This window comes from Gorilla gorilla, chromosome 23 (genome assembly GCF_029281585.2).
Source record: "Gorilla gorilla gorilla isolate KB3781 chromosome 23, NHGRI_mGorGor1-v2.1_pri, whole genome shotgun sequence".
Taxonomy (NCBI): Eukaryota; Metazoa; Chordata; class Mammalia; order Primates; family Hominidae; genus Gorilla; species Gorilla gorilla.
The window spans coordinates 30,536,021-30,559,161 of record NC_086018.1 but is presented as its reverse complement, the minus strand read 5'-3'; the positions used below and the strand labels follow the sequence as shown (position 1 = coordinate 30,559,161).

The 23,141-nt window shown below is 49.1% G+C and overlaps 1 protein-coding gene across 8 annotated transcripts in view; it reads left to right on the top strand.

Moving 5' to 3' along the window:
- SYN3 (synapsin III) overlaps positions 1–23,141 on the top strand; it is a 553,389-nt gene that overhangs the window by 517,029 nt on the left and 13,219 nt on the right. For all 8 annotated transcript variants that reach the window (XM_031005415.3, XM_019018272.4, XM_019018273.4 and 5 more), the window contains exons 8-12: positions 1,089–1,231; positions 4,693–4,767; positions 8,898–9,000; positions 13,820–13,954; positions 14,823–14,910. In XM_031005415.3, coding sequence (XP_030861275.1) covers positions 1,089–1,231; positions 4,693–4,767; positions 8,898–9,000; positions 13,820–13,954; positions 14,823–14,910 — 544 coding nt within the window. The remainder of the gene's footprint in view (positions 1–1,088; positions 1,232–4,692; positions 4,768–8,897; positions 9,001–13,819; positions 13,955–14,822; positions 14,911–23,141) is intronic.

The window sequence follows — 23,141 nt, the reverse complement described above, 5'->3', positions numbered from 1 at the left end:
GCCTCGTCCTCTGCGCTTGGCCTTGGAAGCTCTCCTGGGACCTCTCCCCAAGCCCAGGACACCTCTCTGTGTTCCTGGCTCAATCTAGTCAACAGTGTGAGTTTCTCTCCCAGCCTCTGGCCTAGCAAAGCTGGCCTCTCCAGTGTGTGCCTGTGTGCACACACACACACACACATACGCACAAACAGAAGCACCGCATACTATATACCACATGTACAACACACACCACATACAGCAAACACACCACACACATATCACACACTACACACACAGAAGCACCACATACTACACATAACATGTACAACTCACAGCACACACAGCAAACTCACCACACACACGTATATCACACACTATACACACACACATATGAACACACAAAGAATATACCACACATAGCATACAGCAAATATGCAAACACACCACACACAGACATCTCCCACAAACTCCACAACACTCACCAGCATGCATGCTCCCTACACATACACACCATGCACACATGCACGCTCCCTTCTTCCTCATGGCCCCTCTGTGTCTCATATCACACCCCTCCATTCCATCCTCTACACAACTGCTTCAGTGATTTTGCTAAAACGCAAACTACACCATTTCCTTGTTTAAACTCCACTCCCTCTTCCACAGGCTTTCCAGAAAATTCAGGCTAAAAATCCTAGCTCCTTCCCAGAGACTGTGGCCCTCCACAGTCTGTTCCCCGATGGCCCGTGCCGCATCCCCCGTCAGCAAGTCTGTGCCACCTGCCCTTTCCGCCACTGTGGGTTCCTCGTGTATCTCTGGAGGATGGCCCCACTACCTACCTCATCCATCTGAAACGAGTTCATCCTTCCAAACCCAGTTCAGAGCTCACCTCCTCTGTAAAGCTTTCTTGAACACCCAAGCAGAATCACTCCCTTCCTCTCTGCAGCTCACGCGGTGTGTGGTGGAATGATTTGCTTCCCGTGTCTGTCTCCCCTGCCAGCAGGTGACCTTCTGAAGGGAATTCGTGTCTATAGACAGAGCACTTGTTCCTGGCATAGGGTGGGCTCAGTGAACGCGGGGTGGGTGGCACTCATCCCCCTGGTCCTCCCACACAGATCAAAGTGGAAAACCAGCTTGACTTCCAGGACATCACCAGCGTGGTCGCCATGGCCAAAACCTACGCCACCACCGAGGCCTTCATTGACTCCAAGTACGACATCCGCGTCCAGAAAATTGGATCCAACTACAAGGCTTACATGTGAGTCTCTGGGGCAGGGGCTGGGGGAGTGTGGGAGGAAGGCAGCCCAGAGGTGCATATCCAGCCGCTGTCTCCTGCACCCAAGGGTGCATCATTATCCTCCTTCCTGTCTCCTTACTGCCTTTCTTCTCTGTCCAGTGTGGCTGAGGGGCTGATGTCCAGTCACTGCTTATCCCTGGGCAGAGATCTGTCTACCCAAGCAAGGGCTGTTTCCTCCAGAGCAAGAAAGGTGCTTGGCATGTCTAGGGAACTGCACATACACACAGGATATATGTCTTTGAGAGAGAAATTTGGGGACAAATCAAGGAGGGCTTTGAATACCTTGCTGAGGGTTTTGGAGTATTTTTCTCTTCTCTTCTGAGCAAAGGGTCTGATCTGTGTTTATAAAAAGGTGACAATGAGGCTGGGAGGTACAGAACCGTTTCTCTGAAGCGAATAAGACCAGTTAGGAGGTTACACCAGATTTCTCTGCCTGCAAGCAACAGAAACCACATCTCATTAACTTAATGGGTTTTTAAAGGGAATTTACTAGAAAACCATGGGTTATCAGAAACTTTAAAAAAGCAAACAAAAATATCTCCCAACTCAATTATCAATTTCAGAAACATTCAGATACAGAGTAGCCCCAGGAAGGTGGGCAGCCAGAAATAATAATAAACAATTTTCATGGCATCCCTACTGGTAAATGAATCTGCCCTAGTCATTTTCAAGGCTTAACTCAAGATGGTGATTCCGTGGAAAAAGTACTGATTAGTCCAACTTTGATCGCATTTTATTGATTAGAGAAAAGCAGAAACTTTATAAGAAGGCATGCGGTGTGGGCAGAGCCATTGCCCAGTGGAAATAGAGGTGCTCAATCTAGAGGAAAAGGAAAGAATGCCAGGCAGAGAAAAGCAGCCCGCCTTCACCCTAGAGGTGGTTCAACGAAGCACAGATTACATGGGGCCGTGGTTATAAGGATGAATGGGGACTTCCGGAATAGGCAGACTGTCTCGTTCTTGGGAGAGGTCTTTGCTCCAAGCCCTCTCTATCTTTCACTCTGGAATGTTATTGTTAGTTCCACTTGAAATGATGAGACCCCAGAGGGCCAATCGTTGCCTGGTTGCCAAGCATTTATGGGGCACTGACTGTGTGCAGGGCTCCATATCTGAGGACTGCAAGGGTTAGCCCTGGACAGCTGGAAAGTCCCTCCATCCACAGGCTTCTGTGTGGGTAGCTTGTGCTTTAAGCTAGGGTTGGCAAACCACAACCACAGGCCGAATCCAGCTGCCACCTGTCTCTAAATACAGTTCTGTTGATCACAGCCATGCACGCCCATTTATGGATTGCCTGTGTTTGCTTTAGCACTACCTGGATTGCCTAGACCAAGGGTCAGCAAACTTTTTCTGTAGAGGGCCAGGTGGTAATTTTAGGCTTGACGAGCCATATCGTCTCTGTTGCAACTACTGAGCCCTGTCATTGCTTGTGAAACTGGAGGAGATGCAGGCAGTTGCCCTAGAAGGAAGTATTCCCAGGAAAGGGATGGAGCTCATTCTCAACGAGTAACTGCCATATTCCACTAATCAACCTCTTCCTCCCGTGAGGAAAGCCAGACCTGCCACTGCTCTCAGATGGCCTCAGGGTGATAAAATCACCTCCTCCCTGCCCCCTCTGAGTTATGGCCCATTCCAGTGCGTTCCTGAGGCCCCTGCCTTCAGCCATGATATCATTTCCCTCCTCTCTTCATTGTTTGAGCTTCCACTTGACATTGACGACACCTTGTCCCAGTTTTTTTTTTTTTTTCTTGAGGATTACCTCATTGCAGCATTTTTCTGCTGAGCCTCCCTGGCCTGACAGCTCCACTTTGTCATTACTTACCGAGTTTCCTGGACCTTGGGCTGGCCCATCTCCAAAGGAGGGGGTTCATGTCAGACTTCAGTGTAGAATTTCCCCGGCCATTCAACCTCCTCTCTGGCCCACTCCTTGCCCTGCACTCGGGCCTTTGTGCTTGTCGCTACTGGGCTGTCATTCTTTCTAAGTCCTAGCAGACACAGTAAGGAAGTACATGTGTGTATCCTTACCCGTGTATACACATATATCCATAATTTTTTCTATATGTTCCCATCCACATCCCTATGAAGCTAAACAGAGTCCTATGGATGTCCCTGACTTTCATCCGGTACCACTTCGTTCATTTTAGCCTTTCCTGATTGCTAATCTATAACTTCCCACTCCAACAGAGAAAAATCGGGCTCCCCCATCCACCATCTATCCACTTTTTTGGTTCCATCTCAGTGTATGTGCCCAGTCTCAGAATGGTTCACCTGTAGCTCCATGGGAAACAACCTTGCCAACTACGATGCAGTGCCTTATGGCTCCTGGTGGTCATCTATTCTCAGCATTTTTACTCAATTTTCTCGTACAATGATACATTTTTGTGTCAATTCCTCTCACCAGTTCACCCTTTGATCTCAATGACATAGCTTCCCTTGACCGTAAGACAAATAGCTTTACCTCCACCACTATGCTTAACCTCGTTCAGTCTTTGCCGAGGCCAGATGCATCATTAGTGATAGATAGCTTGTCTGGACTCTCCCCCAGTGTACACAGTTCCTCACCCAGTAGGTGCCTACTGGGCACCTACTACCTGCCGGTTCCCACTGGATACTGGGTATACAGGGGATGAAGTTAAACATGTCCCCTACCGTCAGGATTCCCCTCCATCAGAGAAGAGAGGACACTAATGCAGTCATCAGAAGGGAGATGAGCATTACTGAGCATTAGTGTAGGGTGTAGTACCGGGCAGTCTATTTTTGCTGTGTAAAGGTGGGCTGTCAGGAAGTCGTATGTCAGATGAAACCTGAAGGATGAGCAGGACTTAGGGAGGCAAAGATGGAGACAAAGACTGTACGGAGTAAAGGGAAGAAGACCTGCAGAGGCCATGACATTGGGAAAGAGCCATGGGCAGTGGAGCACCGGAAGGGAGGTCGGTTGTTACTGGAGCAGAAAAGGCAAGGAAACAGAGAAGGATGGCAAGACAGTCAGAGACCAGAAGGCCTTCCTAATCTTCACCAGAGAAAAGTAGTCACTTCTCTCTAAGGATCACTTTTCTAACATTTTGGGGCCCTCAAAAGATTCCAGAATCACCAGGGGCTATACACACTGCCCTCATTCTCCTCAAAAACAGGCCAAAGTTTGGGGGATTTCATCAGATGATGTAGGCATTTTTTAATTTAATCTTTCAATTTCAAAGATGACTTAGAAAACAATACCTAGGATCCAACAAATGAAAAAGGCAGACAGCATGAAGGGAAATAAACATAGGAAAATATAGTTGAAGACAAGGTGTGTATGTAAGAATACATGCCATTACGTGAGCCAGTTATTTGAATCAGAGCCTCCTAACAGCCAAAGCAAAGAAGGAAAGCAGATCAGTGACGAGGGTCCCTAATTCCCTCAATGTGTTGTTTGTTCTGGTACAGGAGAACCTCCATCTCTGGGAACTGGAAGGCCAACACAGGCTCTGCCATGCTGGAGCAGGTGGCCATGACAGAGAGGTAAGAGACAAAGGAGGTGTAGGGAGAGGCACTGGCCATAGTAGGAGCTGAAGGGGGAATGCAACAAAAGGCCCTGAAGAGAAGGCCACTCCGCCCTCCATCCAGTGCCTCACCATCCACAGAGCACTTTTTTAGACATGATCATCTTCACTGCCCACAGCAACCTACAGGGCAGGTATTAAAATAACCCCATTTTACAGATGGGAGAAGAAAACTCAGAGAGGGGAAGTGATTTGTCTAGGATCACACAGCTAATTGATGACAGAGCTGAGAGTAGAACCCTGCTGTCATGACTCCAAGTCCGAGGTCTTTCCAGCCCTGACCAGCTGCTATAGGAAGAGGTCAGGAAGCCCTGGCCAGTCCCTCCTGTGCTCTGACAGCTGCAAGGAAGCATTATTAGGAGACCAGGCATATTGGAGAGTCCACTTCTCTCTCAAGCATCCTTCCATCTCAATATGAATAGGGAGAGGTTGACGTCCCATGAATCATGCATGTTTTAAGGATGCTCTCTGGCTGAAGGGTTTTTCGGTCTTTCTCCCTTTAGACACTGTGTGCCAGCCCCACTTAAGGAAGGGCCGGCCGGGTGCGGTGGCTCACACCTGTAATCCCAGCATTTTGGGAGGCCGAGGCGGGCAGATCACCTGAGGCCAGGAGTTCAAGACCAGCCTGGCCAACATGGTGAAACCCCATCTCTACTACAGATACAAAATTAGCCAAGCATGGTGGTGGGTGCCTGTAATCCCAGCTACTCGGGAGGCTGAGGCAGGAGAATCACTTGAACCCAGGAGGCGGAGGTTGCGGTGAGCTGAGATCGTGCCATTGAACTCCAGCCTGGGCAAAAAGAGCAAAACTCTGTTTAAAAAAGAAAGCGGGGGAAGGGTCAAAGGGCCAAGTCAGCTGGTCTCAGGGCCTGCCACATACATACCTTCTTGCCTGCATGCCCTGTGACCTCTGCCAGCAGCCACACAATAGCAATGGACAGAGCGTGGGCTGTGAACTCAAAAAGCTCTGTTCAGTAAACACCTATTGAGTACCTACTGCAGGCCATGTTGTGCTGAGCGCTAAAGGATGAAAAAATCCAATCCTTCCGTCTAAGAACTCTGTATCGGTTGCAAGGGCTACCACACAAACCAAATTGGTTTGCGCAAAAAGGGGGATTTACTGGCTCATGTCACTGACGACTCCAGATATACAGTGTCAGGTAAGGCCTTAAGGCTCCTCCTCTGCCCACCCAAGTTCAGCTTCTTTCTGTGTTGGCTTCATCCAGGCAGGCTCTTTCATTTCATGGTGGCACACAGTGGCTCCAGGCTTTCATCCTCACAGTGTCAGGTTCAAAAGAAGGAAAACTTCTGTTTCCCAGTCATTTCAACCAAAGCCTAGAACTGAGCCATATGTACTGGTTGGCCTGGCTTAGGTCACATGACCATCCCTGAACCAATCACTATGGCCCAAGACACTGCAACGCTGTGATTGGAGGCCTATGTCAGGTCTGCACCCCTGGAGACTGGAGTGGGAGCATCCGCTACAGCAACGAAGACTGAGTGTGACCTTAGGCATGCTCATGCTTTCTGAGCTTCTTCAACTGCAAAATGAAAGCAGTAATACCCAAGTCAGAGTGCAGGTGTGAGGACTGAATGAGAGAGGGCTGCACCTAATCCAGAACCAGCCCCTGGCAGGGAGGAACACCTGCCCTTCCCATCAACCCCAGGGGGCAGCTGCCACCTTCAACCTGGGAACCCACCTGTGCTAATGAGTCTCCTGGAGGCTGCGCTCATGACCTGGCACGACTGAATCATGTGGCTGAGGCAGTCACCTCCTTCCCCCAACAGGTGTTCACGGGACAGTTGTGGCCATCTTCTCTATGGCCCTTGCGGAATGTGAGCCCAGCCTTCCCCAGTGCCTCCTGAGCCACTCACAGATGTCCCCAGCAGGCCACCTATCCCTGGCTCTGCCAAGTCCCAGGCTGCATGGGCCATCCCTGGAGGAACCTAACGTGGGAGTGGGCCTGCCCAGGCCTGGAATCCACTTTCCCTTTTCCAGTCACAGGCAGAACTCCAGGGTGTGGGCTGGAGAGATCCCCAGTCCTATCCCCACAGGAGCAAAATCCATACAGGGACTCATACACAGGGCCTGACCCCGCCCTCCACTGGCTCGCCTGCTTGCCAGGTGGCCTGACTCCTGGGCAAAACCAATGATGTCGCTTGGTCAGTGCTAGTCCCACCTGGCAGGAGGGGAGCAGGGCCCCCCCCGATTCTCCAAGCACTCTCACGCTGCTGTACGCCTACAGCCCCTTCCTAGACCCTGGGATGCCTGTGCCCTATGGGGTGTAGCCAGCAGGGGACCCCAAGGTTCATCCTTTCAAAACAGCCTCTGGAAACAGCTGCCTCTGGACCTCAGCTCAAATTTCCACGTTCCATTGAGAAGAAACCTGATTTATGAGTGTGTCTCAGGGCACAGCTCACCCTGTGTATGGCACCCACAAGTCAGCCACTGGGGCCAAAAACGAGGACCCTGATCAGAGAGCCCAGAGGATTCTTTGAGCTCCAAGGACCCAAGGTTGTCCCCAAACATGGCCACGTATCAGAATCACATGAAAAGCTTTAAAAAATTATAGAAATTACTCTAACATAGGGTGGAGCCCCAAGTCTGGCTGTTTGTGCGTTTAACTCTCCTGGTGATTCTGATGTACAACCAGAATCAGATCTAGGCTTTCCCATTTTATGATAAGAGGGAGACGCTTTTCCAAAATTATTAAGGAATTAATAGCAAGAATGTAGGTCCCTGGTCTCCCATGCTGAGTGAGAATGGATGGGCTGGGGCACCTTCAGAATGAGAGGAAGGGTGGCTTGCTTGGAATCTGGAATCAGACAGGATCTGGATTTGGAAGCGGTACAGTCACTTAATCATCGCTCTGAGCCTGTTCCTCCATCAGTAAGATGGGTTAAAACCTTCCTCATAGAGTTGTGCTGGGATTCGAGGGAATGAGGAGTCAGCCCCCGGGCCCAGAATGCCTGGAACATAGCAGGAGCTCCACGGGTGTGAGTTTCCATCCTTCTTTTTATTTGATGATCTCACATGCTGCGTGCTACAGCTGAATGAGAAAACTGGACTGGGAGTCAAAGAGATCGAGGGAATCCTGGTGTTCTTACTGCCTTACTGTGTGATCTGGACCAGCCACCCTCCCTCTCTGGGCCTCAGTAGGCTTTGGTGGATGAGATGAGACTCCATTCTAAGAGCATTCCAGTCACAGTCCCTCCTCATCCCAGCACTTGTGGCTCAGAGACGCAAAGCGATGTGAGAGTAGGCGTGCCCCGTGTGACCCTGGAGAGTGAGAAGCAAGAACATTGACACAGAGTCCCCTGTGACTCCCAAATCCAGCCCACAGGGGAAGCTAAGTGCAAAGCTGGAACAGTTTCTTCATATACAACCACCCCCTTGTTGCAGGGTCAAAGTCCAGCGCTGAGATCTGTCCCCAGCAAAGCAAACTGGCCTTGCAGACATCAAGTGGCTGGAAAGGGAACAAAAGCAGTGGGTCTAGAGGGCCAGGCCCCCTGGGCGAGGCAGAAGCAGCCTGCCAGTCTCCCCAGCCCACCCGCCCCAGGCCCCGGGAAAAATGCACCCTTTGTCCTCCACAGCCTCTCGTCCGGCCAGGGCTGGGACTGGAAGGGCAGCCTGGAGGGACTTCTGGAGCCCTTGGAGCAGCTTTCCCAAGGGAAAAGGGACACAGGGGTGGCTGGGTGTCCAGGATGACTCCGGATGGGGACAGGGCAAGCTGCCCATTACTGCAGAGCCAGCAAGTCCTGGGGTCGGGGGAGACCTCTCCCAACTCTGGTTCCTTCTCTCCCTCACCCTGCCTCTCTCCCCTCCTTCCTGGCTCTCTCGTGTTCTTTCTCTGGGTCTCTCTCTCACTGTCATGTGTGTCCCTGCCTCTCTGTCTCTGCGTGTTGGACTCCAACTCTCTCTCCGTCTTTCTGTCTCTCTTGCTGCTTCTCTGTCTCTCTCCATCGCAGTCTGGATGTGTGAGTCACTGTCCCTCCCTGCCTGTTTTTCCATGTGAATCCACTTCTCTCCCTCTACCCGCTTCCCCACTTTCCCAGGCCACTTCACTGTCTGTCCATCTGTCCCTGCAGGTACAGGCTGTGGGTGGACAGCTGCTCGGAAATGTTTGGCGGCCTGGACATCTGTGCCGTCAAGGCCGTCCACAGCAAGGATGGCAGAGATTACATCATCGAGGTGAGGGATGAAGCAGGGAGTCCTCCTGTCTGGTCCAGCCTGGCAGGCGTGCCAGGGGGAGGGAATCCCTGCATGGTCTTTGGCACCATCAGCTGTGTCCTGGCTCCAGGGCACGCGCAACCCAGGCCTCAGTGAGTTGCTTCTGGAGGCTCCTTCCCACCCTCAGAGGCACCGAAAGGCTTCATGCCTGGGGACTCGGAACTGAGTCGGGAGACCTCAGGGCCCGAGGTTGAACAACATCCCCAACCCACAGGCCTAAGGGAAGGAAAGGGCATCTGGTTAAGGGTCAACAAGATACTGTCCCATGAGGCCCCTTCCATTTCCCCAGTGTCCAAGCATGTGAAATGGGCACCTTCCTTGGTCACCATGCAGACAGTCCATCATTTGTTCATTCAACAAACATGGCCTTAGGGGGCTCCCATGGGCTAAGCATGGGTGTGGCTCTGGGGATACAGCCGTGGACATAATAGACATGGGGTGTGCAGGCTGGCAGGGGAGAGGGTGAGAAACAGTGGCAGAGCATTGAGGATTTGGAAGGGGGATGGAATGGTACAGGGGCATGAATAGAGGGAAAGATGTAGGGAAACAGAATGGTAACAGAGGGCTCACAGAGGGGCTGTGGGTCCCGGAGTCTCTCTCAAGACCCTCCAGCAGCCCATGCCTCTCCCAATCCTATAGCCCTCCCATCCCTGCCGCTTCCTCTCTCTGTTTCCCCGTATCCCACTACCCCCCACCTCTCCTCCATGTCTTCCCAGTGTCTCTCACGGTCCCACAGCCCTCCCGTCCCCTCCCCAACTCTTCTTCCCTGCCCCCCGCCCCACTCCATGTCCCATGGCTCTCCACTGCTTTCCCCTGAAAAGGCCCCTCTGGCCTCAGAGTCCGCCATAACTTCCCATCTCCACACTCACAGCTCTAGTGCCGCGTCCAGCCCCCTCCTTCCATGGGCGGTGCTGACACAAGGCCAGGACACGTGAGGGAGAGCCCTGCGGCCGTCCCCTCCCCGGGGTGTGGGCGGCTAATGGGAAGCACATGGCTGGGGTGACCACAGGAGCCAGCCGGTCCTCCCGTCCCTCATGTCTGCCTCGCTCCCCAGGGGCCCACGGCCAAGCAGGACCAGGTGACTCAGTGGGTGGGAGCCCAGTCATGCCAGGAGGGTGTTCACACCCAGGCCTTGGAGGTAGGAGGAGGGAGTCCAGGATGAACGCAGCCCCTCTCTCCTCCCCAGAGAGGCCAGGAAGCTCCTGCAGGAAGAGCTGCATCTGTATTAGCAGACCCAGTCCCACTCTGGAGAACAGCTCTCCTCTCAAGGCCCGGAAACGCCTTCCCTCTGGCTGCCACCACACCTGAAATTCCCCCAAGTAGCCCCTACTTGGAGGAGCCATGGAAGGGGCTGGGAACAGACTCCTTGACCTGTACAGTTGCTCCCTGGAGGAGCCGGTCCCTCGCCTTCTGGGAGCTTCAGCCCAGAGGTGGGGCAAGAACCCCCAGCACGGCAGCTCCTGAGACCCCACCAGGTCCTCCTGCCTCTGCATCCCCTCACGGGGACCACCAGACACGAACCCAGATTTGGCACACACGCACTCATTTGTTTATTCACTGAGCCGCTGCTCCAGGAGCCAGCCCCCAAGCCAGGTGGACACAGTACAACTGCAAACACAAGAGCAGGGGCCCTGTCTCCTAGAGCTCCTGGACTGCCCTGACCCCTAAAGGCTAGCTCCTCCCTTGCACCAGCAGTCTCTCTGTCCCCTGTGAGCCCCTACCTCTCCAGGTCTCAGCTTTCAGTCTTAGGGAAAAAAAAAAAAAAATCTGTGTTCATGGGCCCAGGCTTCCTGCCTTTAGCCATTCAGAGAGTTGGGGATGAAAGACCTTTCACATTAAAAAAAAAAAAAAAAAAAAAAAGTAAAAGTAGTGGGCTCGGACTTCAAAAAACAAGAAAACAACGTCTCCCAAGAATGTTCCAGAGGAAAAAGGAAAGATAGCTTTTCAGATTTTTTTTCCTCGCAGAAACATTGCAGAGTTGTTTCCTTTGCTTTTGAGTTTGGAGTGGGTTCAGGGGAGAAGGGAAGCTTGTTACCAGAAATATAAAAGGTGTTTTCCCCCAGTAAGGGAAAAAAAAAAGGCAGAAGAGATCCCAAAACACTGGTTTCTTCAGCCATCTCTGTGGTAAGAACTGAAAATGTGTGTGAAATGTTTTGTGAAGAGGCTCACAGTGAAATACTCAGGGGAAAAGACCCTTGAACTTGTCCTCTCTGACCTTGTCCGGGGAATGACATTGCTCACTGGAAAAATGTTTCCCTGGGGAGACGAGGGTGGCCACTTCCTTTGGCTGTGTCTACCGTGGGGATTCCAAAATGAACCTCAGGTTCCTTGCGGTGGCTGTTTTCCACTGCAGGGAATGTAGGAAACAGAGACCAGAATAAAATGGGGTGGGCAGGGGCAGGGGGAGAGAGGACAGGCAGGGTGCAGCAAGCCTGTGTACCTTCGCGGCAGACTCCACAGTCAGAGCTCAGCCAGTGGTGACTGAGAGACTGTCCCTGTCTGGGGCGCTGGGATCCAGGAGGCCTCAGTCCCAGGTACAACCTGCGCAGAACTCAGGACCCTGCTACAAGTAGTACTCACATTCTTTTTTTTTTTTTTTTTTTTTTTTTTTTTTTGAGACAGGGTCTCATTCTGTCGCCAGGGGAAAGAGGGAAGAGGAAAGGCCTGTTTTCCGGGGCCCTGGCAAAACCCAGGCGGGAGGGAAATGCGTTCCACAGGGAGCTGGGCTGTTCTCAAAGCGCTTCTATGGGGAGGAGCCTGAGGGATCCTAGTTTCCCCTTCTGCTCTTCTTACAAATAGAGCAACTTGGTTCACTGCAACCTCCGACACTCCCAGGTTCAAGTGATTCTCCTGCCTCAGCCTCCCGAGTAGCTGGGATTACAGGCACCTGCCACCACGCCCAGCTAATTTTTTTTGTATTTTTAGTAGAGACAGGGTTTCACCATGTTGGCCAGGATGGTCTCAATCTCTTGACCTCGTGATCCCCCCGCCCCGGCCTCCCAAAGTGCTGGGATTACAGGCGTGAGCCACCGCGCCCAGCCAGTATTCACATTCTTAAGCTAGCTTTTAAGTTTCCTAATCAAAGTGGGTGCTTAAACTCACAGGTCCCTACAAGCCCCAGCTGGAAGGGTCTTAGCAGCTGCCCAGATCCCTCAGTTCACTGTTGAGAAAAAAAAAAAAAAATAGGCCCGTAGAGGAAAAGAAACTTGCCCAAGATCACAGAGCAAATCCACAGCAGAAGCCAAGCCTGGAACCCAGGTTCCCTCTTATCAGTTCCTACCCTGGTGTGCTGTTCCAATGCTTGGTGGGAATTAGCCTGATGCAGTGGGAGGACCATGGGTGGCAACCAAGGGTGCTGTGTCCTTGACCTTGCCACTTCTTTGACCCTCTGCTTCCTCATGATTACAATGAGGATAGTAGTACTGCCTCAAAGAGCTATTCTGAGGTTTATGAGAGATCCTCCACACCCAATGCTTAGAATAGTGCGTAGCACGTAGGAAATGCCCCATAAAATACGGCACTTCTTAGTATCCTTATCCTTATGAGCCGGGCTTATCACAAGGGCGTCTTATTCCTCCACCAAACAGGTGTCTGTGGAGGGCACACCTGCTTAGCAGGACACAGGGCCCATTCCTAACCTTGGGGGCTCCCAGTCTGGTGGTGGAGACATAGTAAGCAAGGGGTGACAGTGCTGTGGATAAGCTGTCCAGTGTGAAACCAGGTGAGAACGGCAGGATACAGATGTCAGGTGGCTCGTCAGAGCTTGCACTATCAGAGAGGGCTTCCTGGAGGAAGACCTAGTTGGCTGTTCCCTGTTGGATGAAAGGAGTTGGCCAGGTAAGGAGTGGGTAGAGGGATTACATAAGAACCTGGAGGAGAGAGAAAACCTAATATGTCCAGAGCGTGGGAACAGGGGAGACAAGACGGTGAGTCTGATGGGGTGGTGTGGGTGAATGCAGGCCGCCGACTCCTGCAGTGGAGCAGAGAGGGTGACGTGGCCAGCTGTTCTGCAGATGCGCCAAGGCCTGACAGACACCCCTTCCAGATCTCCCATAGCTTCCCGTGCCCAGGGAATCACGTGGAGCATTGGCCTGTGTGACCTTGGGCAAGTCCCCTCCCATCTCTGGGCCTCAGTTGCTCTATTTGTAAAAACAGCAGAAGGGGAAACTCAGATCCCTCAGGCTCCTCCCCATAGAAGCACTTTGAGAACAGCCCAGCTCCCTGTAGAATGCTTTTCCCTCCCGCCTGTGTTTTGCCAGGGCCCCGGAAAACAGGCCTTTCCTCTTCCCTCTTTCCTCTGAACCCTGGGTCAACTCCAGCTCGCGTCATATTTTTGTCATGATCAAGCCCCCACCTTTACTGTTTCTGCTCTGTGGAAAGCAGCCTTGACCTGGGGCCAAAGGAGAGGTGGCCAGCCCCGACCCTGGGAGGGGGCCAGGGTGAGAAGGGAGGGGGCCAGGGTGAGAAAGGAGGGGGCGGAGAGCGGCTCCCCAAAGAAAAGCACAGAAAAGGTCGGCAGAGGCTCCCTGGCCCTTGTCGCATTGCTGTCATCCAGCAAACGTGGGCCGAATTGAACTACCTCCAGGGAGTGGTTTAGACTGAACCGAAGGGAACTGATGTCTCTGCCGGCCAGTCCCAGCTGGAGGTGATTTGCATGGAGGACATCGCCATCTGGTGGTCACTTCTGTCCTGAGCCCTGAGCCCCCACTTCTGGGATGTGATGCCCAGCCGCCATCTCTCCTGGCATGGGGGTCCCTCAGCTCTCCCTTCCTCCCCACAGGTAATGGACAGCTCAATGCCGCTGATTGGAGAGCATGTGGAAGAGGACAGACAGCTGATGGCCGACCTTGTTGTCTCCAAAATGAGCCAGCTCCCGATGCCAGGAGGCACAGCGCCCTCCCCCCTCAGACCTTGGGTAAGACCCTCAAGATCAAAGGAGACTTTATAGCCATGAGAAATGCCAGGCTGTCTGGAAATGGGGAGCCCCTGGATCCAAAGGGGATACCCCCAGGAAGAAACCACCTTGGGGAGAAGGAATGGGGGTGTGGACAAAGGCCAGACATCGGGGAGAGCTTTCACAGCCTGCCCCAGTAAGTGAATTGAGGAGGCTTTCAGAGGCCCCTTCCCTTCTTCACCATCCTGGGGAGAACAGTCTTGTCTCAAATGGCCTTTGGGCACGGTGGGCAGAGATGATTGACTGCTGTCCCTTCTGTGCCCTCGGTGCTGGGCCTGAGCAGGATGTGTGTGCGTGCGTGTGCGAGAGCATATGGACACACAAGCCCTCTGTGTGCTCCCAGGGAACCAGTCAATGGACGCTATTGTGTCTCCCATTTTCCCCAACCTTGATGAGCTCCCACGTCGCTCCACCCCTCCACAGTTCCCACCATGGATTACCAGACTGCTCTCCAAAGAATTTGCCAGCTCCCCAGCTTTATGTAAAAGCAAGTCCCCAAACTTCCACCTCCCACCCCAGATTTCCCCACAGAAAGTAATCTATGATAACAGACATCAGAATCGTAGTTATTATACTGACGGGGCTGCTGGCTGGGAAGGGGCACGGGGCAGGCTTTATCGCAGAGAATGCCCTCTGTTTTGATCTGGGCAGTGGTTACACCGACGTATACACATATAGAAGTTCACTACACTGTATACTCCAGAACTGTACACTTTATGTGTAAGAGTCTCTTCTCAATGATAAAAAGATCTTCATAAATGCTGCCCTCTCACCCAGGAAGTAAAGGGCTGTGGTGATACCAACAGGCTTCTTTTCTCTTCTGCTCTAGGCTCCACAGATTAAATCAGCGAAATCCCCAGGGCAAGCCCAGCTGGGGCCTCAGCTAGGACAGCCCCAGCCACGCCCACCTCCGCAAGGTATGACCCAGGACGAGCCACTGCGAGAAAGCATGCAGTGAGGGTGCTGAAATGCACCGAGGGATCCACATGTGATTCCCACAAGGGGCTCTGGGAAAATGCACCTGAATACTTTATCCACAGAATGAATGAGACTATGGGGTTGGTCAACCTCTTTAAAAAGTCAAGAAAGGAGAAGGGAAATAGAAGGTTAATTTATTAAGAACCTAATATGCACCAAGCACTGTGCCAGGGAATGTCCCACCTATTTTCTCACTTTTATTTTCCCAGCCGTCCTGCAGTGAAAATGTCATTATTTCCTTTTTTTTTTTTTTTCTTTTGAGACAGAGTCTTGCTCTGTCGCCAGGCTGGAGTGCAATGGTGCGATCTCGGCTCACTGCATCCTCCACCTCCCAGGTTCAAGTGATTCTCCTGCCTCAGCCTCCTGAGTAGCTGGGATTACAGGTGCACACCACCACGCCCAGCTAATTTTTGTAGTATTAGTAGAGATGGGGTTTCACCATGTTGGCCAGGCTGGTCTCAAATTCCTGACCTCAGGTGATCCGCCCACCTCAGCCTCCCAAAGTGCTGGGATTACAGGCGTGAGCCTTTCTACTGCGAGGTAAAAGTTGAGGCTTTGCCCAAGGAGGCAGAAAATGGTAGATTTACAAGTCTGGCCTTTCAGACCTTTCAAACCTAGGAAGTGTTTATTCATTTCAATGAGTGGTGCCTGATGATAGATTTGTGAGTCAACCAGCTAGAGTAAGAAAGATAGAAAAAGGGAAGATCATCTATAAAACCTTGGCCATTGAAATTCCTCCTCAAATATATTCCAGCATTACTACATTCCACCACTTACTAGAGAATGGACAAACTATTGTGAAAAGGTGAAAAGCAATCATGGCAATGGCTAACTCACTTTCTCAAAGAATATCAGCTGCTCTGATATTCTTGCGTGCAGTCTTGAGAGAAATCCGCCCCGTATCCTCTCTTGCAATCAAAACTTCCTGGGCACACTCGCTCTGGCACCAGCATGGAGCTTCAGAGCACCTGTGCACCAAGAAACCAAAGCAGGCAGTCTCGCTGCAATCTTTTAAGGATCTTCTTAAAAACCTACCAGAGGCCGGGCGCGGTAGCTCACGCCTGTAATCCCAGCACTTTGGGAGGCCGAGGCGGGCGGATCACGAGGTCAGGAGTTCGAGACCAGCCTAGCCAATATGGTGAAACCCCATCTGTACTAAAAATACAAAAAAACTAGCCAGATGTGGTGGTGGTGTGCACCTGTAATCCCAGCTACTCGGGAGGCTGAGGCAGGAGAATCGCTTGAACCCAGGAGGCGGAGGTTGCAGTGAGCCGAGATTGCGCCACTGCACTCCACCCTGGGCAATAGAGGGAGACTCCATCTCAAAAAAACAAAATAAAATAAATAAATTTTATACATATATATATATCAGAAAGAAGGCATTACTATCATGTTGTGGCCTTCCCAGTCACTATTATTAAAAGCAACAGATTCATTACTTCCTGAAAAAAAGTCAACCTTGGCCACCAAATGGCTTCCTCTTCCACAGGTCTTAGATAAAATGTCCCATTCACTTTTCTTGTTTGTGTTTCTCTTTCTGGAAAAGCAGGAGATATTTTTTAAGGGAAATTGTATAATTGTACACAACTGTGTACAGACATACCTCAGAGATATTGCTGGTTCGGTTCAAGACCACCCCAGTATATAGTAAATATCAGAATAAAGTGAGTCACACAAATTTTTTGGTGCATATAAAAGCTACATTTACACTATACTGTAGTCTCTTAAGTACAATAGCATTATGTCTGAAAAAAACAAAGTACATATCTTAATGATAAAATACTTTATTACTAACAATCGTCTGAGCCCTAGGTGAATAGTAACCTTTCTGCTGATGGAGGGTCTTGCCTCAGTACTGATGGCTGCTTACTGATCAGGGTACTGGTTGTTGAAGCAAGGGGTGACTGAGGCCATTTTTAAAAATAAGGCAACAGTGAAGTTAGCTGCATGAATTGACTCACCCTTTCACACAAGATTTCTCTGCAGTACATGATGCTGTGTGATAGCATTTTACCCATAGTAGAACTTCTTTCAAACTTGGAGTCAGTCCTCGCAAAACCTGCTGCTGCTTTATCAACTAAGTTTACGTAATATTCTAAATCCTTTTGTTGTCTTTTCATCAATCTTCATAGCATTTTTTTTTTTTTTTTTTTTTTTTTTTTTTTTTTTTTTTTTGAGACGGAGTCTCCTATGTCGCCCAGGCTGGAGTGCAGTGGCGTGATCTCGGCTCACTGCAAACTCCGCTTTCCCGGGTTCATGCCATTCTCCTGCCTCAGCCTCCCGAGTAGCTGGGACTACAGGTGCCCACCAACACTCCCGGCTAATTTTTTGTATATTTTTTAGTAGAGACGGGGTTTCACCGTGTTTGCCAGGCTGGTCTCGATCTCCCGACCTCGTGATCCGCCCGCCTCAGCCTCCCAAAGTGCTGGGATTACAGGCGTGAGCCACCTCGCCCGGCCCCTTCATAGCATCTTTATCAGGAGTAGATTACATCTCAAGAAATCACTTTATTAGCTTATCCATAAGAAGCAGCTCCTCATCAATTCAAGTTTTATCACGAGGCTGCAGTAATTCCATCACATCTATAGGCTTCACTTCTCATTTTAGTTCTCTTGCTATTTCCACCACATCTTCACTTACTTCCTCCACTGAAGTTTTGAACCCCTCACAGTCATCCATAAGGATGGGAATCAACTTCCAAACTCCTGTTAATGTTGCTATTTTGATCTCCTCCTATGAATCCCAAATATTATTAATGGCATCTAGAAAGGTAAATCATTTCCAGAAGGTTTTCAATTTCCTTTGCCAAGATCCATCAGAGGAATCACTGTCTATGGCAACTATAGCTTTATGAAAAAAAATTTTTTTTGAGACAGAGTCTCGCTCTGTAGCCCAAGCTGGAGTTCAGTGGTGCAATCTCGGCTCACCACAAGCTCCACCTCGCGGGTCCTGGTTCAAGCAGTTCTCCTGCCTCAGCCTCTCAAGTAGCTGGGATTACAGGCACACGCCACCATGCCCAGCTAATTTTTGTATTTTTAGTAGAGACGGAGTTTCACCATGTTGTCCAGGCTGGTCTTGAACTCCTTACCTTGTGATCCACCCGCCTCAGCCTCCCAAAGTGCTGGGATTACAGGCATGAGCCACAGCACCTGGCCAAAATGTATTTTTAAAATAATATGACCTCAGATTTTAAATTACTCCTTGATCCATGAACTAAAAGACATGATATGTATTAAAAGACATGAAAACAAAATTATCTTGTACATCTCCATCAGAACTATTGTGTGGATAGATGCATTGTCAATGAGCAGTAATATTTTGAAAAGAATCTTTTTTCTGAACACTAGGTCTCAACAGTAGGCTTAAAATATTCAATGAACCATATTGGAAATACTATGCTGTTATCCAGGCTTTGTTTTTCCATTTACACAGCACAGGCAGAGTAGATTTAGCATCATTCTTAAGGGCCCTAGGATTTCCAGAATGGTTAATGAGCACTGGCTTCAACTTTAAGTCACCGGCTGCACTAGCCCCAACAAGAGAGTCAGCCTATCCTTTGAAGCTTTGAAGCCAGGCATTGACTTCTCCTCTTTAGCTATGAAAGCCCTAGATAGTATCTTCTTCCAATAGAAGGCTGTTTCATCTACACTGAAAATCTGTTGTTTAGCACAGCCACTTTCATCAATAATCTAAGCTAGTTCTTCTGGATAACTTGCTGCGGCTTCTTCGTCAGCACTTGCAGCTTCACCTTGCGGTTTTTGTTATGGAGATAGCTTCTTTCGTGAGACTTCACCAACCAACCTCTGCTAGCTCCCAACCTTTCTTCTTTAGCTTTCTCACCTCTCTCAGCCTTCATAGGATTGAAAGTAGTTAGGGCCTTGCTCTGGATTAGGCTTTGGCTTAAGGCAATGTTGCGTCTGGTTTGATCTTCTTTCCAGACCACTCAAATTTTTCCATATCAGCAATGAGGCTGTTTTGATTTCTTATCATTTGTGTGTTCACTGGAGTGGCACATTTAATTTCTTTCAAGAACTTTTCCTTCACATTCACAACTTAGCTAACTTTCTGGTGCAAGAGGCCTAGTTTTCAGCTTGTCTTGGCTTTCAACATGCCCTCCTCACTAAGCTTAATCATTTCTAGTTTTTTATTTAAAAGTAAGAGATGTGTGACTTTCCCTTTCACTTGAATATTTAGAGGCCATTATTGGGTTCTTAACTGGTCCAATTTCAATATTGTTGTGTCTAGGGGAAAGGGAGGCCCAAGGACAGGAAGAGAGATAGGGAAATGGCTGGTAAATGGGGCAGCCAGAACACACACATTTATCAAGTAAGTTCACTGTCTTTTTTTGTTTGTTTGTTTGTTTGTTTGTTTTTTGAGATGGAGTCTAGCTCTTTTGCCCAGGCTGGAGTACAATTGCACAATCTCAGCTCACTGCAACCTCTGCCTCCTGGGCTCAAGCGATTCTCCTGCCTCAGCCTCCCGGGTAGCTGGGACTGCAGGTGCATGCCACCACACCCGGCTAATTTTTTTGTATTTTCAGTAGAGAAGGGATTTCACCATGTTGGCCACGATGGTCTCGATCTGCTGACCTTGTGATCTGCCTGCCTTGGCCTCCCAAAGTGCTGGGATTACAGGCATGAGCCACCACGCCCGGCCAGTTCACTGTCTTATATGGGTGTGGTTCATGGCACCCAAAAACAATTATTAATACAATAGTAGTATCAAAGATCACTGATTACGGATCACCATAACAGATATAATAATAATTTAAAAGTTTGAAATTTGTGACAATTGTCAAATGTGAGGCACAGACACCACATGAGTACATGCTGTTGGAAGGACAGCATTGACAGACTTGCTCAATGCAAGGTCGTCACAACCCTCCAATTTAGAAAAAACACGGTATCTGCAAACTGAAATAAAACGGACCACAATAAAACAAGGTATGCCTGTATAAATACACATTAGTATTCTCCTTCAGGCAGATCTAGTGTGTTTGAATCCAGTTCCGTATCTCACTGCCTTTGCAGTGTTAGGCAAGTCATATTACTTCTCGGGGCCTCAGTTTCCTCAGTGTAAAGGAGGAAATAACAGCTTCCATGTTTAAGGGTGGGGTGCTTGTCCATGAGATAAATGCAGGTGAAGCAATTAGCAAGGCATCAGACACAGAGATAGTGCTTAGATAGTGTCAGTTCTTACTACTAATAATTTACTACGAATAACTATGACATAATGCTTACTATTAATAACGTGTGTCTTATACATATTGCTTTTCATTTTTATTATTAACAATCCTTATAACTAATGCAGTGCCCCGTTACCCAGCAAGAATTCTATAGTAATAAGCGTTCCAAAACTACATATTCCTCACTCTACCAGGCTCCTGGCTGTGCCTCTGCCCCACACCCTCCTTTCCCCTCTGCCCTGGGACCTGCTTTTTAAAAGCACATTTGAACAGAGCCATTTTAAAACAGAGAGCTACTGTATTCTGATTTCCTCTCTGGCCCAGAGTAAAACATGCTTGATAAAGAGATATTATTTTAAGGGAAATGAGGCTAAACACACTTTTAGTGAGTTGAAAAACAATCAATTTAAAACCAATTAAGGTAATTAAAGAAAATGCCCAGTGAATTAACGCTCAGATTAAAAATAACAAGGCTAATGAAAAACAACACTTTCATTGAGTTCCCCAATTAACAAATCACATTATTATTTTGAACTTGCTGTTCATTTCAACTCAGTAAAAGTGAAATTTTCTTTTAATAAGCTTCATGTCTGTGCTTAGGCAAATACTTTCTATATATAAGTTAATATTTTGTGTATGTGCTCATATAAAAAATACTAAATTGTTTGCTTTGCCAAGAAGCCGAAAGAAATAACTAGGGCAGTGGTAATGGTTAGCACTCTGGTCTCTGAATCCAGTAACTAGGGTGTCTCTCTTGATAAATCCCAGGTGTATGATAGGGACTCAACAAAGAGTTACTGAATTAATGAATGGGTATTCAGATTTTCTAAGATATCAACCTGGGAAGGGAGGCGAGTCAGGGGAAACTGAAGATAAAAGTAGAAAACAAATGTTTTATTTGAACTGCGGTGGGTTTAGAAAACCCAAAAGTAACCAACATTTAAAAATCAGGAGGTGAGCTGGGCGCGGTGACTCACACCTGTAATCCCAGCACTTTGGGAGGCTGAGGTGGGCGAATCACAAGGTCAGGAGTTCGAGACCAGCCTGGCCAACATGGGGAAACCCTGTCTCTACTAAAAATACAAAAAATTAGCTGGGCGTGGTGGCGGACGCCTGTAATCCCAGCTATTTGAGAGGCTGAGGCAGGAGAATCTCTTAACCCAGGAGACAGAGGAGGTTGCAGTGAGCCGAGATTGCGCCACTGCACTCTAGTCCGGATAATAGTGCAAGACTCCGTCTCAAAAAAAAAAAAAAAAAAATCAAGAGGTGTTGCTTAAACATCTAGATTTCCAGCATCTCTTGATAGCACAGAAGCTCTAGAAACAATGGGCCTGTTTTTCTATACAGCAACTGTCCCTGGCGTTACTAACAGCGGCTTCCTTGATCAGAGCAAGGGCTCCTAGGGGCTTCTGCGTTTGCCTCCAGCCCTACTCCTCACTTCCATAGTGACAGGGAGGGGCAATTGCTATGTTCTTTATGCTTGCACCTCTTTAGAGAAATAGTTCTCTGGACTGTTTTTATCTGAAGTGGGCAAATTTTTGAAAGCCTCATTACTTTTCTTATATTTGCCTGCTTTATTTATTTACATACCTGGTTGGCCCTAGAGGTGTTTGAGATAAATGTGACCTCCCATCTACTCGCATATACAATCATGAAAGAGGTAATGAATCAAAGCCATGTAATATAATCAGATGCTAAACTGATGCTGCAATTTAATCCAATTTAGTGTTCCACAAGCTCACAAAAATGTTCAGATCGGGAGGGATGTTTGATGTACAGTCCAATGACCTTATTTTACAAATGAGGGCCCAGAAGCCCAGAGAAGGGGAGTGACTTACCCACCGTCACACAGCGAGTTAATGGCAAGGCTTGAGTTAGGACCTGAGGCTCCTGGTGCCAATGTGGAGTCAGGGCCACCAGACTCCACAGGTCATGGAGGTTATACAGGTGGCATGTCCTCTGAAAATATGCTCAGCTGACGTGACATCTGATAAGGGAGGCTGGCTGAAATCTAGTCCTTGCCCCTTTGGCATCTGGCTCAGAGCTGCTTCAGCTCAAGGAAGCCGCCTTTTCTTAATTAGCAATAAAGATGTTATGAGGACTCAGGGGAGCCTGCGTGGTGTAGTTTTCATAAAGGAAAAAGTAATAAAACAGGGTTTTTGAGTCAAAGAGATCTAGGTTTGAATCTCGGCGTGTCCCCTTATTCGTAGTGACATCTTAAGCAAGTCACAATATATCTGGGTCTCAGTTTCTCTGTAAAAATGGGGCCAAGCACAGTGGCTCACACCTGTAATCCCAGCACTTTGGGAGGCTAAGGTGGGAGAATTGCTTGAGGCCAGGAGTTCAAGACCAGCCTGGGCAACACAGCGACACCCCATCTCTACAAAAAAAAAAAAAAAAAAAAAGAAAGAAAAAGTGGTGTTGGGCCTGTAGTCCCAGCTACTATAGAGACTGAGGCAGGAGGGTGGCTTCAGCCCAGGGGTTCACTGCTGCGGTGTGACCATGCCACTGCACTCCACCCTGGGTGACAGAGACCCCATCTCTTTTATTAAAAATTACATATATACAAACATACCTATATACACGTACACACACACTATTAAAATTATGTTCACCTATTTCTTTTTACTTTTTAAAATGTGCCTACTAGAAAATGTATAATTATACATGTGGCTCTCTCTAGAGTTCCAGGGACAGCACTCCCATGGCTGGGGGTAGGGGATGAAAATAATGCCTAACCCACAGAGCTGTTGTGCCCAATCCAAAGCTGGTGATATAATAGGTGCTCAGTAGAAGCCCCATTGTTACAGAGTCACAGAGATGGGTTCCAGCACCTTTTAGTTTTCAGTCTCCTAACGTGCCTACGGTGCTCTCAAAAAAACGTGGCAAGAATAACCCCACTCTCCCAGCAGCAGCGTGTCGTAGGGAGAAGAGACCTACAGGCAGCCAGTCGGCTTTGGCAAAATGCAATTCACCATCAACAGC